The 14,131-nt window shown below is 48.7% G+C and overlaps 5 protein-coding genes across 5 annotated transcripts; 2 read left to right on the top strand and 3 right to left on the bottom strand.

Moving 5' to 3' along the window:
• Positions 1-77: 77 nt before the first annotated feature.
• On the bottom strand, positions 78-1,503 carry B0J16DRAFT_314790 (acyltransferase-domain-containing protein; the record flags this gene model as incomplete). The annotated part of the gene is made up of 4 exons (XM_046125213.1): positions 78-441; positions 506-954; positions 1,001-1,244; positions 1,298-1,503. The coding sequence occupies 4 exons, from the start codon at positions 1,501-1,503 to the stop codon at positions 78-80; spliced, it is 1,263 nt and encodes a 420-aa protein (XP_045990118.1).
• An 866-nt stretch (positions 1,504-2,369) lies between these two features.
• Positions 2,370-4,023, top strand: B0J16DRAFT_330450 (ATP-NAD kinase-like domain-containing protein). Its single transcript, XM_046126466.1, has one exon. It carries the CDS (start codon positions 2,441-2,443, stop codon positions 3,857-3,859), a length of 1,419 nt encoding a protein of 472 aa, XP_045990117.1. The 5' UTR covers positions 2,370-2,440; the 3' UTR covers positions 3,860-4,023.
• Positions 4,024-5,659: 1,636 nt separating this feature from the next.
• Positions 5,660-8,127, top strand: B0J16DRAFT_39272 (lysophospholipase catalytic domain-containing protein). Its single transcript, XM_046132018.1, has 2 exons — positions 5,660-5,866; positions 6,001-8,127. Exons 1-2 carry the CDS (start codon positions 5,791-5,793, stop codon positions 7,872-7,874), a joined length of 1,950 nt encoding a protein of 649 aa, XP_045990116.1. The 5' UTR covers positions 5,660-5,790; the 3' UTR covers positions 7,875-8,127.
• Positions 8,128-8,267: 140 nt separating this feature from the next.
• Positions 8,268-9,787, bottom strand: B0J16DRAFT_409981 (uncharacterized protein; the record flags this gene model as incomplete). The annotated part of the gene is made up of 5 exons (XM_046133117.1): positions 8,268-8,796; positions 8,844-9,081; positions 9,217-9,247; positions 9,300-9,473; positions 9,525-9,787. 5 exons carry the CDS (start codon positions 9,785-9,787, stop codon positions 8,363-8,365), a joined length of 1,140 nt encoding a protein of 379 aa, XP_045990115.1. The 3' UTR covers positions 8,268-8,362.
• A 757-nt stretch (positions 9,788-10,544) lies between these two features.
• B0J16DRAFT_297980 (uncharacterized protein) lies at positions 10,545-11,904 on the bottom strand. Its single transcript, XM_046124478.1, has 2 exons — positions 11,725-11,904; positions 10,545-11,668 (listed from the first exon to the last, which is right to left on the bottom strand). Exons 1-2 carry the CDS (start codon positions 11,763-11,765, stop codon positions 10,621-10,623), a joined length of 1,089 nt encoding a protein of 362 aa, XP_045990114.1. The 5' UTR covers positions 11,766-11,904; the 3' UTR covers positions 10,545-10,620.
• Between the last annotated feature and the right edge of the window lie 2,227 nt (positions 11,905-14,131).

The raw sequence follows: 14,131 nt of genomic DNA, 5'->3' as shown, positions 1-14,131 counted from the left end.
CGCGCCACGTCCTGGTTCCATCCATTCCCTTAGTCTCACTCGCTCAATTACTCCCGGACCTCGGCTTCTTCCTTCTCCTATCGAAATACCGTGGTCATGGTCGTAAATGTCTTCTTGATGTTGTGCCAAACCAGTGCAGCTGTACCAACAACGGTAAAGATTTGAAGAATTTCCCATGGCTGACGTGTCTTGACCTCGGTCTCGATGTAGTCGACCTTACTGCCTGCCATGCGAGGGAATCGACCAGTCGTCATGTACTCCTCCATCAGCGTATCCTTCTTATACCACTCCTCGCGAAGCCAGAGGTCGAAAGCCTTCGGGTCTTCAAGGGGAATATCGCTCACTCGGAAACGGCGCCAATGGAAGTTGACCGACTTGGGAGGGCGTCCTTGGAAGTATGTGCTAACCAGGCCAAAGTACTCTTCACCGAATCCACCTCGCCTACATTCGTCGGTCAGTCGACAGTTTTTATGCTGTGTAACAGGGGCTTCAGGTTACGACTTACGGGATTCCCTCATACGCGACTGTACAATCGTAGACGTAGTCAATACTTCCCTTCAGCTCGTTCAGACAGAAGAACATGCCCGTACTTCGTGGAAGCAAGACATGCTCAGGGTCCTTGAGATCGTTCTTGGCGGCCCAGCCAGCAGACTTTCTGCGCCCGTTATTGGAAAGATTGGTGCCTTCAGGGAACAAAAGCAGCCACATGGGATCCATATAAGATCTTCCATTGGGATCGACCTTGCGCTGCTTCAGCTTGTTGAGACGATAAGCCATCCTGGGTTGATCGGAGGCCATTTTTCTCGACATAAAGATGAAACTATAGAACTGCATACCCAAGCCGACAAGTGGGATGCGCTTAAGTGACTCCTTGAGAATGATGTAGATATGACCATGCATGCTTGGAGAGTTGGCATATGAGATCCACCAAAGATAAAGCCAGTCAGTGTAAATCTGTGACCGTCAGTATGTGCCCATCTGTCAAGTTGTATCCTCGTACCTGATGATTGGCGATTAGGATCAAGCGCTCAGGGAACTCGAACTGCACTCCCCCATCGGACCGCAACTTAATCTGCCCGGCAACCGACTCGTCACCACTCACTCGTATCGTTGTCGGGCCCCAGATTTGGGTCATGAGAGTTATGGTAAGACCAAAAGAGCGCTTCGTCATGGCCATCCAAGCGTAGTACCAGTCACGGTTGACAAAGTACAGCGGCGAACCGATGAGCTGGGTAATGAAGATGCTGCGACTAGGTTAGTCATGATACGGTTGATGAATGGCACTTGGATCCCATACACTAAAAGGCATGAGTTGAAGTAGAGCGCGAAACACGAGCCGCGGATGATTTGCATAAAAGTTCCATAGCTCTCTTTTCCAGATGGATGCTCTTCCTTTGGCAGTGTCTTTCTCTCTTTGGCCAAATCCTCCTCGGTGATTCCAGCGAGAACTTCTGGTACTGGGAGCGCCGTCTCTGGCGGGTCAGCGTTTGTGGTGCCAGCCATGGCGGCGCCTATTGCTTAATTCTGTTGTTTATCTCGATTGATGTATTCTGTCCGAGGTCTCACAGCGAGTAAACAAACAGAACAGACAAAAATGGCGCTCTCAGGACTGTTATAACTCGTGCCTGTCTCGTTAAAATGAACGTCGCCTAGGAGCTGAGTGAAGACGAGGGGTCGCGTGGCACAGTCCACAATGATAGTTAGAGCCAGCCTCGAGGCAGCTGACGAACGAGTGTCGCAAATCTACTAAAGTTCAAGTCCGAGGTGAAGATGAAGATGTAGAAGAAAACCTTCAAGGCTGCGAGACATTCCACATGAGCATGTGATCAACGTTTAGGCATGAGCTTATTGCTACTGTAGCTTTGTATACATAAACTAAAAGTGCCTGTAGTGTCATCAGGCGGATGCGTCGGGGCTGGAGGGCTGAGGTCCTATGACGACTTTCTACAGGCGGCGGGGGCAGGGAGCATGGGGCGCTCGCTCTGGGTATCGATGCAATCTGACCAATCAGGAGCTCAGTATATGAGATCTTATAGCTGTTGGATCTACATTCTACAGAAGCTATCGCGGGGTTCAATAAGACACTCTGCAGGTCATACACATATTACAGCTGATCGGCTCTTTGTCTTAAAGGCTACAAGGTTTAAGTCAACTTTCAAGGGTCCAGATACCGTGATCTGGTCCCTTGGAACCCCTTCAAGGCTAAACCACCATCATTCTGTCAAGATATTCTAAAGTTCAGAGAGGCAGGCGGTGAAAAAACAGCCCACCTCAACTCCTTAGCTCCATCGATTCTGCCAAAGCCGTCGCAAAGCCGCAACTCGAGCTAGTCTGCTAGTGACGAGGGTAGCTCCCCGTCTTCGGCGTCATCCATAGTCAAAATTAATCAGCCTGGACAGGCAGCTTTTTTCTTTACAAGCTATGCTATATCATCTGTGCCATGTCTAGAAGATCTCTTCTAAGAGGCCTGGCGCTCATTGAGCACAGACTTCCTCAACGACCAACATGTCCGCTCATTGTTCGACCATCAGTATCCACTTCCATACCACGAACATGTCGTCTTCTATCAACAACATCCACTCGTCTAAGCGCCGACATTCGCAGCATCGCAGAATTGCCGGATAGATCAAACCCACGATATCTCCAAAGTACAAAGCCCGGATCATCGCTTCTATCCTTAAACTGGACCAAGCCTCCCAGCAACCTTCTTATCATCCACAAGCTGTACTCGGAAGCAGTTGTCGACGCGGTCGTCAAGTTTTCCAACTACCTTCGCAATGAGTACCCAGAGGTCAACATCGTCTTCGAGCCACGCATCGCCGAATCACTAAAGGATCGCCTCGACTTTCCCATCTTTACATCAGACTCTCGATCAAATATGGCTGATAAAATTGACGTCATTGCAACGTTTGGAGGGGACGGCACAGTTCTTCGGGCCGCCAGTCTGTACAAGCTCCACGGTTCTGTTCCTCCAATTCTATCATTCAATATGGGAACGTTAGGATTTCTGGGCGAGTGGGACTTTAGAGAATACAAAAGAGCTTGGAGAGAGACATTCATGAGCGGAAGTGATGTTGCTACGCGCGAGGCCAACTTCCCTCGGGGCGATTGGGATAAGACAACCCCAGTGGCCTATGCAGCATGGGATAGGCACAAGGGGAAGAGCATGGGAGCCCAGCGAGCTTCAAAGGTGCTGCTGCGCCATCGCATCAAGGCTGATGTATTTGATCCCTCGGGAAACAACATCAATCATTGGCTGTCAGATACGTTATCAAGCGAGACGAAGTTGGGGGCAAAAGCATTAGCTATTCCTGAAGAGCCCTCCCCATCGTTGAGAGCTATCAACGAAATATCGGTGCATCGAGGGTCTCATCCCCATCTGGCCATCATCGATATTTACCAGAACGGGCATTTTCTTACCGAAACAACAGCTGACGGCATCCTAATCAGTACACCGACAGGTTCAACAGCCTACAGTTTGAGTGCAGGCGGTCCTATCGTCCATCCACTTGTCAAGTCCCTTCTTATCACACCCATCAGTCCTTGTAGCCTTAGCTTCCGGTCCCTCGTGCTTCCACTGGACACCAAGGTCACTTTGCGGATGAGCCGGAAGAATCGTGGCCGTGAGCTTGACCTCAGCATCGATGGCAAACGGTGTGCTGGCGTTTCACCAGGGACTGAAATCCGAGTGGAAGGCGAATTTGTTGGACGTGCTGGTCCCGGTGAGGAGTGGCACGGCGGTGTGCCATGCATGATCAGAACTGAAGATGACGACCCTTGGGTTGGTGGTTTAACTGGCCTCCTCAAGTTTAACAGCACTTTTGGACGAGAACCTCCGGGGGATGAGTTTTCCGACTAAGGCCATTTACGAGATACGTTGATGACAATGTATGCACATCTAGACTACTGCAATATTTGATACCCATGCCTTGAGCCGATTAGAATGTTACAAGTATTGGATATGACGTTGAAAGACAAAAGATGACATTCTGCCCAAGGCTGAACATCACATCCAATTGAAGGAAAACGGCGCGCGCGCTCTAAAGATGCATAAGCGGAATAGATCGACCCAAATCTCCGGATCGGCCGAAAGACACTGATGCCATGGGACTGTCCGCGGACATGGGTCAAGCTAAAATTATGATGTGGTAAGCGTTCCTGGACCACTCAACACGAGAGATTACTCCTTTTGGCGGTAAATGGTGATCCACGATGGGTGCATGCCCGCTGACAGATGGATCATGGCAGTGCATAAACTTATCCACAGCGTAGGATGAGAGATTATCTCTGGTTCCTTCGCTCTGCAACTGAGCCACCTGTCAGCCCCGAAAACAAACTGTGGACCACAAAGACATTTGCCTTACTTGACACAAATTACAATCGTATCTAAGCGCCCTTGAGGATGGAGGAGAATCCCTTTGTCCAGATCGCATGACAGCCAGACGTCACAAAGGGCGCCAAGCTGTCTTGGCTCTGGAATATGAGCTTGGGTATTCCCTTTAATTTCTCTGGGCAGGGGTTATGCGAGAGCATTCGAGATTGGCTGGGCTTTTGGTCTTTGGTGCTTCTAGCGGTGGACCCCGGGGATTTTTGCGATCAGCTTTGATCGGCTAGTGTTTGATGTCCATTGAAATGTCGTTTGGTGTGTTCTGTTTTGCTGATCTTAATACTCAGCCTTTGACGATCTCGCGGGTGTTTTGCCGTGATATCCAGAATAGGGGATTCTTGGATGAGGTGAGGTCATTCCATCCCATGGCTCGACATCATTATCCCTTATTCAGATGTTCTTAGCACGCACTTGGATGGATGGATGCAGCGGGTGCCCGTGTGTACCTGGAACAGCCTCGAGGCTTGTGAGTGGCTGGTTTTGCATGCAGGGACATCTCGGGTCCCGTAGTGTCCTGTAACTGTCACCTACAAATTGAATGTCACATGAATGGGACCAAGAAGAATATCATACGCGTATTGTGAGCTATGAATGTCAACGCTCAATTGCAGAACGCATAACGGTTTCACCGGGTTTAGAATGATAACCGTTCTCGCTGTGATGTACCATGCAGCAGCTCTAAATTAGAACAGCCATGTCACACAGCCTGTGTCATTACATCTGACCGATACAGCTCAGAGAGGCGGCGCAGGGCTGGGCACATCTTGGCATTGAGGCAGAGGGACTTTGGGATTTTGACGCCTGTAAGAAAATGGTGCACTTGGCGGCTGATGACAAGAAGAAAAGGAATGGAAAAATAAGAGACAAGCTTATCCAATCTGACTATATCAATCAATATATGATTTCTACATAGATTCAGTTGCCTCCTTCAACTAATATATTGCCCTTGCCCGGTCTAAAAGTGACAGAAAGGACGGACCTCAAAGCACGGATCAAACCATTAGACGACAATACGATACGATACTCCCAATCAAAGCACCACCCCACATTGAATCCTTCCCTCTTACAAACAACTTTTCGACCTTTCTTGTGCTTCTTCAATTCTGTTTTATTATTCCCTTGCCTTAGCCTTCGTTTCATCCGTCTTCCAAGGGCATTTTCTTTTCTACTTCTCGTTTCATATATACCATTTCTTGCATTCGACAATTGCCGTTCCCCAACATCGAAACATCACCCCTTACTGTAACTAATTCCAATCCATCACGCCGATCGCATAACCGTTTTCGATCCAATTTATCGATACCGACGACTGCTCACTTCCATTCCTTCCGGCGCCTTTGGAGCTCTTGATAGCTTCCACTCTTGTTTATCGCTCATTTGCCTTGCCCGAGGCCACAATTGATATGGCCATCTCTTCGGGCCTCGCCCTTTTGCTGGCTGCCAGCGCCGCCCTGCAACCCGTCGCGGCCAGCCCTACCAGTAAGTTGCGACCGTTTTGCGATCGCGCGCGCTCTTCTTATTACTGGCTTCTACGGTGCATGAGGCTGGTGTGGCGTGACTGAATTTAGCAAACTCTGGTTCTTGAACGGAAACTAATCGTGCTCCAATCGCAGTTGACGACGCCTTGGTCGCAATCTCCAACTCAGATTTCACTCCTCAATCGGTATCAAAACGAGGTACTCCCCAAGCTCCTGACGGTTATGTACCCGGCAAAGTCGACTGCCCGAGCACACGCCCAACTATTCGAAATGGTTCCTCCATCTCGAGCATGGAGCGCGACTGGATCCCCAAGCGCCGAAACGAGACGATCTCTCCTATCCGAGATCTTTTGAAGCGTATTGCAATTCCCGATTTCGACAGCGAGGCATATCTTAAGGATGTCGAGACCAATGCTACAGCTCTGCCAAACATCGGGCTTGCCGTCTCTGGAGGTGGTTACCGTGCTATGTTGTGCGGTGCTGGTGCGCTGGCAGCTTGGGATATCCGATCGGATGGTAGCGACAAGGAGGGAAACCTCGGCGGTCTTCTGCAGAGTGCGACATATCTCTCAGGTCTTTCCGGTGGTGGATGGCTCGTGGGTAGCTTGATGATGAACAACTTCACCTCTGTGCAGGAAAGTGTGCAATACCCTGGTCTTTGGCAGCTGGAGAAGTCCATCCTCGAGGGTCCCGAGCGATACTCGCTGATTCAATACTATAACACCATTTTCGACGCCGTTTCAGATAAGAAGGATGCCGGCTACGAACGATCTCTCACCGATTACTGGGGTCGCATGCTCTCATATCAGCTCATCAACGCAACAGATGGTGGTCCTTCATACACCTGGTCTTCCATCGCCGACGACCCTGACTTTTCCGAGGGCAAGGCTCCCATGCCCCTGATTGTTGCTGATGGTCGTGCGCCTAACGAGAAGATCATCGCCCTCAACGCGACCAACTTTGAGTTTACTCCCTGGGAACTAGGCTCTTACGACCCAGTTCTTGAAGGCTTCGTTCCTCTCAAGTATGTTGGTTCTGAATTTGACAAGGGAAAGCTGCCCAAGGACAAGTCTTGTATCGCTGGATTCGACAACGCCGGCTTCGTCATGGGAACTTCTAGCAGTCTCTTCAACCAGATCGTTCTTTACCTCAATGAGGAGAACAGCAACTACGTCCCTGATGGTGTTCCTAACATCGCTATCGAGGCTGTATCCGCTGTCTTCAATGCTATCGGCTCCGAGAACAATGATATCGCTGATTGGACCCCTAACCCCTTCTACGGCTGGAACCCTGAGGAGAACCTGAGCGCCAAATCTGAGCGTCTCACTCTCGTCGACGGTGGTGAGGATCTTCAGAACATTCCTTACTACCCTCACCTCCGAAAGGACCGCGAGGTCGACGTTGTCTTCTCTTTCGATTCCTCGGCCGACACCGAGTTTGCCTGGCCCGACGGTGCATCTCCTATCGCTACCTACGAGCGCTCTCTTACCGACATCTCAAAGGGCTCATCCTTCCCTGCCGTTCCTGGAAAGAACACCTTTCAGAATCTGGGACTCAATAGCCGCCCAACCTTCTTTGGCTGCAACGCTACCAACATGACTGAGCCTTCTCCCCTCATCGTCTACATCCCCAACTACCCTTACGTCTACTCCTCCAACATCTCCACTTTCCAAATGAGCATCAACTCCTCCGAGCTCTCCGCCATCATCGAAAACGGGTACGCCGTCGCCACTCAGCTCAACGGTACTCGCGACAAGAACTGGCCTTACTGCGTGGGCTGCGCCATGCTTTCACGTAGTTTCGACCGCACAAACACCACTGTGCCCGATAAGTGTCAGGAGTGCTTCACAAACTACTGCTGGAACGGTACCATCGATGATAGCGACCCTGGTGTTTATGACCCTGAGTTCATCGGCGACGTGATTGCGCTTGAGAGTTCCGCGACAAAGATGGCCAGCAGTGCCTTCGTCGCTCTCGCAGCCGTTGCAGGATTCATCCTCACCATTTAGAACAAAAAAAGAAAAAGATGAAAATATTGCATATAGGAGAGAGATCGTATTTATATCACTTATCGGAGTTGTTTATTTTTTTTTGAAGCAGGGTTCTTAAGCAAATGCATTGAGGGGGGATATATCCTGGTTAAATAGACGATGAGTCTGAGGCTCGTCTTTTCCTTGTTATACTTGAATTGGAAGGGTTGCACGGTTTGCTCTTTAGGATACCTACTCTAGTATTATGGTCAATCTAAATGATTTCGCACCCAATGGCTTCATAAGTACTCTGTACTTCAACTCGACATGCTACTGTTTCTATGTGATATTCAGATTGGAACCATTTTATCAGCGAGCTTTTTTAGGTCACGACAACATTCAATATTAATCCATTTTCTTGTCTAGGTATATCTCGAATCAACTACTTTTAGCGACTGTCTTCCAAACGCCATGCCCACTTGATCACCACTTCGCAGAGCCGGTCCTTGAAAACGAAAGCAACACCCCTATTCTACCATGGAGCGCTCTGAAATGACTTTCCTGCGAGCCTCAACATACTCTCCAAAGCTGATCATGTACCCATGCTTCCGCTCATCAATCTCTTCCCGGCCATCTTGATCCTGCACCAACTTGTCGATCTCTTGTGCAATACCCAGTGTCCATGCATAAGTGTTCATTCGCCGAAAAGTCTTCCACAGCCGAGAAGTTTCGCCAATTATCGTCAGTCCAGTCGCGCTTACAAAGGCAATGAGCAGCCACGGGAGTATCCTGTGAGTCATGCTCAAAGAATCCCAGTCGAAGTCAAGGATAAACGGAACCATAAAACACATCCCACGTGCAATAACACCGAAGATATTCAGAAAACCAACAGGTATTACATCGTCGTGACTATAGATTAGACCCTCGCGAGCTGACAAGGCCATGACGTCGATATTTTCACCTGCTATGGTGAGAAACGCAGATACTGCGGAGAAGAAAGCAACCTACGGACGATGGGTGATCTGGAAAGATCCAATTGGTAATCATCAATCAAGTTTTCAAGAATCATGCGGATTCTGGTGATGATCTGTGGAGTAGCTTGAGGCGGGAGCTTGTTTCTTGAACATGAAATGCGACATTCATTGCGATATTCCATCTCAAGTTCCAATGAGAAGGCCTCGAAGAAATGGTCATTGCCCGCGTTTGACTTGTCCTTAACAGAAGACTCAGGGACTGAGGCACCGTTCTACGGCGGAGTCTGTGCCAGAGACTTAGACTTCCGGGTGGAACATAGCTTCTTAAGCCGAAGTGCGGCTTCGTTGCAACACTTTTCCACGTTTACGGAGAGCCCTCCGCTTTCTTCTTCTCTCAATAGACAAACGGGATATGCGGTTAGTAAGGCGAGGCATTTGCTGCAATGGTCAATCAATAAGAGGCTCGAGGTTCGTTGGACAGATAACTTACAATATGCGATCCTGTAGCATCTTCTGTCGTGTTTCATAATAGGCTTTATCCTTGGCTTTGTCTATCAAGTTGAACCACCCTGGATCAGCGACTTGCGTACTTTTGAGCATAGATGTGGCTACTGTAGTGATCGTGTGTCCTATACGTTCCATCACGATTCGCGCTCCTCGTAATCTGATCAATTTTAGCTTGTATTTCGACTTTCGGTTTGTTGGTTATACGAACGTCATAAGACCTTGAGCCATGGAGAAGGTTGAGCCGACTATACAAATTTCGAAGAAAAATGGGCGTAAGTGGGAGAAAATGGTCCCAGCATGAGAACTCTGAGGTTTCCACATAGAACGTCTGCTTCCGCCGTACATCCCTTCAAGCCCGTCTAGTGAAGATCTGCGTACGGGGGCTCTCTCTGAATTGGTCTCAACAGCAGAGGTGTTGAAAGGCCAGTGGTTAATTAAAAACGTTGTGGCAATAATAGTCCAGATCAACATTATGAGAAAGCGACGCAGCCAACGTCCAACATACCGAGTATCCTTGTGGATCATTTTGATGTATCTGTTGTTCGTGCTCTTTAAGTTGCAAAGCTTTCTTTCGATCCGATACTCTTCATGGTAGTGTGCATATCTCATGCAAAGCTGCCTAAAGACTATAGGCCCTTTGCACCAGATCCAGTGAATGTCACCAAAATCGTGACTCTCTCGGTCTATCTGTCGAGGACATGGATCTGCTGGCGTTGTAGATACCAGCAAGTGGTGTCCCTTCTCCAAGTCATCTGAGCCCGAGGGATGATGCTGGCGGCAGAAAGCTTCGACGGGCGTGATAACGCGCCGGGGAGAAAAGGTAGGCGACACCGATGTTGACGGTAGTGATGGTGATGGTAGCGATGGTGATGACGGGTTGTCTCTTAGGGAGAATCGTCTCGGCGAGTATCTGGGTAGGTTTGAATGGTTTCTGTTCATTGTACGTGAGACTAGCTGTAAGGTTAATGAAAGGCGTGTATTTGATTTGTAGAAAAATGCTCGTTGAATTATACGAACTCACGGGGCGATCAAGTGTTGATGAACAAAACGGAAGCGGGAAGATGGATTACCAAGACTGAAGCTTACCTTATAGATTCAGCACGGAGATTCTTCCTCTGAGGCATTGAAACGGCGTCATGCAGAAGTTATTCTTCATCCCGTTGATGCGAGGAAGGAACGAAGGACAATTTGCGGAGATTATGCTCCGCGGTGACAAGAAAATGGAAGGCACGCAGTGTTCCCATGATTAACTGATTCCAAACTTTTCCTTCATTAAATCATTAAAGCTATACCTACTTGATACTCTAAGCAAAAGTAACATCCTTGCCAGACTTGGCACTCTCGAAAACACCCTCGATGATTTGCAAAACGTCTCGAGCCTCGCTGGCCTTAACAGGCACATCCTCCTCCTTTCCACTCTCAACAGCCTTGGCGAGCTGGGAGTAGAAGGCCTTGTAAGTGGGAACCTCAATCGAAGAAAGGGGTTGCTCCTTGGCCTTCTCGTTCTCATCGACGACAATCAGCTTGTATCGCGCAGGGTCCTCCTTTCCGAAACCCTCGTCGGTAGCCTTAGTACCAGCCTTGAGGGCATCCTCTTGAGTGTCGAGGCCAAGCTTGCAGAAGCTACCCTTTGTACCACGGACCCAGAAGCGAGGCTGCTCAAGTTCTGCGCTCAGAACGCTGATGCGGATGTTGACGAGAAGACCATCAGGGTAGGTCAACTCGGCTGAGACACCGTCGGGGTTCTCAAAGTCAAACTTGCCGCTGCGCTGAGAAAGGAGACGGCCGTGGACGGACTGGGGCTTGCCGAACAGGACATAGGCCTGATCGATGAGATGAGTTCCCAAGTCATAGAGAGCGCTGCCACCCTGGGAGAGGGGCAGGTCCAGCTTCCAGTTCTTGGAGGGGACCATTCGGTAACGATCGAAGTGGTTGTCGAACTGAAAGATACGGCCCAAAGTACCCTCAGAAATGAGCTTCTTGAGGGTGACAAAGTCCGAGTCCCATCGTCGGTTCTGGTACACAATGAGGAGCTTGCCGTTCTGCTTGGCAATCTCAATAAGCTTATCAGCTTCAGCAGAGGTAGGCACGAAAGGCTTCTCGGTCAAGACATGCTTTCCGGCCTCGAGGGCAGCCTTTGTGAGTTCAAAGTGGTTGCCGGGAGGAGTGCTGATGACGACCAGGTCGACATCAGAATCGGCAAAGAGATCCTTGTAGTCTGTGTAGTGCTTGAGATCGGGGTAGTCGGCAGGCGCAGAGTTTCCCTCCTTGGGCGATCGCTGGACGATGGCGTGCAGCTTGAGTTGAGGAGTTTGAGTGATGAAGGGGATGTGGAAGATTTTGGCAGACATGCTATTCAAGTCAGCTTATGAAGTCATGAGATATCATGATCGATGAGGTGAACTTACCCATATCCCACGATACCCACGTTGAAAGTCTTTCCGCTCATTTTGGATGTTTCTGAATGAATTGTTTGAAGATGATGAAGGAGAGTACAGGTGGAAGTCTTCTCTTTATAAGTCGTCGTCGAAGAGAAAAGAGCTGAATAGTATCATTCACATGAACCATTTCCCCAAACTATGATTCCGTCATGGTGCGGAGTCATTCCCCACGGATGCCTCGCCATTCTTGGAGACTCCGGAGGTGATTGATTGTTATGATTGGTTCATGAGCTTAAAATAGAGTGGATTTGACCGAAAAGTCGGGGAGGCTCAAGAGAAAGTGAGAAGGTCCAAGCGAGAGAGTTTCAACTACTTAGTCAGGTTTTGATGTCTTTTGGATGATTTCAAAGCATTGAAAGACTTTCAGTATGAGATATTTGCATGATCAGAATGAGAAGAAAAATCTGTTTCTTTAGCTAAGAAGATTGGCTCGTTGCGGAGGTTCCGCTTTGGGAATAACACCTCAAAACCGCCAAGTGAGTGTTGCTGTACAATTGCGGCAGCATCCATATCACACGATAAGCTTATGTTTATCGATACGACAGGTCGAAATGTCCTTCGGAGCTGGTGGGTTCGAACGCCGATGATTTCGGCTCCGTGGCCGGACATCTTTTGTCTCCCACGCTCCGGGTGGGTCCCGGATGATGATCAAGTCTACCGGAGCTGGTAACGTGAGACGAGCAAAAGGTTCAGCATTCGCTCAGTATTGTGATAAAATTGAGAGAAGTATTTAGCGAACCTCGGAGTATCGGAGTTCGATAGTATTGGAGGTATAACTACAAATACAGGGCATCCAACGAAACACCCCAACTTACCCTATTCCTCCTCTAGAAAGCGAGGCGCCTCTACTTGGGCTTCCTTTGTTATAAAAGTCGAAGCCCATCCACGTTTCGCTGGTGAATATTACTAGGTAAGAAGCGAATCACCGACATACGAACCTTGAGGAAAGATCCCTTTGTTACGCTTGGCAATACGAGTCTGGGCGATTGGACATTCATCATCCAAGACCTTGGCCGGAACGGTTCACTTCTTGATCTTAACACAAAAGTCTAAACTATCCACAAAGCGCAGGATGTAACAGCCAGAACTTTCACAAGAAACAGATTCTACATTTACGGCACAAGTGGGGAGGGATGCGATAATTACTATACCATGAGTTCTTCTAAGAGATGGACCGTCCTGGACGCTTGGGGTTGAGTCTACAGAGGTTGAGGCGATGTTTTTCACATTTAACACTTCTGCGCAGATATGCTCTGCATGAATGACAATGTACGAACTAATGGATTATGTGCGCTAATTATCTACGGCTCCTACTTCAGGAGCCATAATGCAGGAGTACGCTGTGCTCGATGGCTAGGGATAAGGTTCTCTGATATGAGAGACAATGATGATAGACAAGATCCTCTAGTATTATTGACAAAGAAAGAAACAGCCTCATCACTTTCGGGACTTACAATATATGTTACAGACCCAAAATCCAATAACCAATAACCCTTTTGCGGCTATAATACCGCATGGAGGTACCCATCCGGTCCTCTAGACAATACTATCTAGTTGCTTCTTGAAGTTTTGCGCAACATAGTAGGGTGAATGTATAGGTTGAACTTGGTTTCCGACAATCCAATTATGTCAGTGTCTTGTTACCGAGAAGCCTTGGTTCGCAAACCTGTGATATTGATCTATTGCGTGCGCCCAGAGATATATCCAGCCAAGCCCAAGCATCTCATCTAGCATATGTAACCAAGTCAAACTGCACTCAAGAGATCTTGCTTACACCAAGTTTCATGGGCCGTTCTCGAACAGGGGCACATCTACAATCTCGACGTCACTCTTGATCTTGGTAAAAAGCCGTTGAAGTTAACTGGAGTGAATCTTGGAATGGCTGCAATGACGTTGGTTACAACGGTTGAGCGCCAAGACACAGGGGTTCAGAGTGTGGGTTGGAATAGAGTCGTGATGATTGGTGGTAATTTCAGGGTCGACAGATCAAGGAATCATGTTACTACGATTGACGAGAAGGTTCGAGGGTATACCTGTCTAAACTATACCATCAAAGTATGGCATTGCAGAGAATGGAAGTTGGATGCATATCCCATCATATGCTTCACCCTCAACCAACCCCCAGCCTCGGTCTAGCAACTATCCAGCCTTCTCTTCCCCCCAGGTCGGAAATTCCCCGTGTCTCAAAATCACGAATGGTGCGGCATCCACGAGCTCAGAGTGTGTGGCAACGCAACGCGGCCCTGTATGCAAACTCGAGCTGAGATGGTTGCATTTCATTACTGTACTACGCAATGAGGCTATTTTAATAAATGCAGACCAGGGCAGAAAATTTGACATGACGGAAAGGTGACTCTGCTGTGCCAGTCAAATG

The sequence above is a fragment of the Fusarium flagelliforme genome (genome assembly GCF_020744385.1).
Source record: "Fusarium flagelliforme strain FIESC 12 MPI-CAGE-AA-0113 chromosome Unknown B0J16scaffold_1, whole genome shotgun sequence".
NCBI lineage: Eukaryota > Fungi > Ascomycota > Sordariomycetes > Hypocreales > Nectriaceae > Fusarium > Fusarium flagelliforme.
The sequence above is the reverse complement of the archived record's forward strand: the minus strand, read 5'-3'. Positions and strand labels throughout refer to the sequence as shown.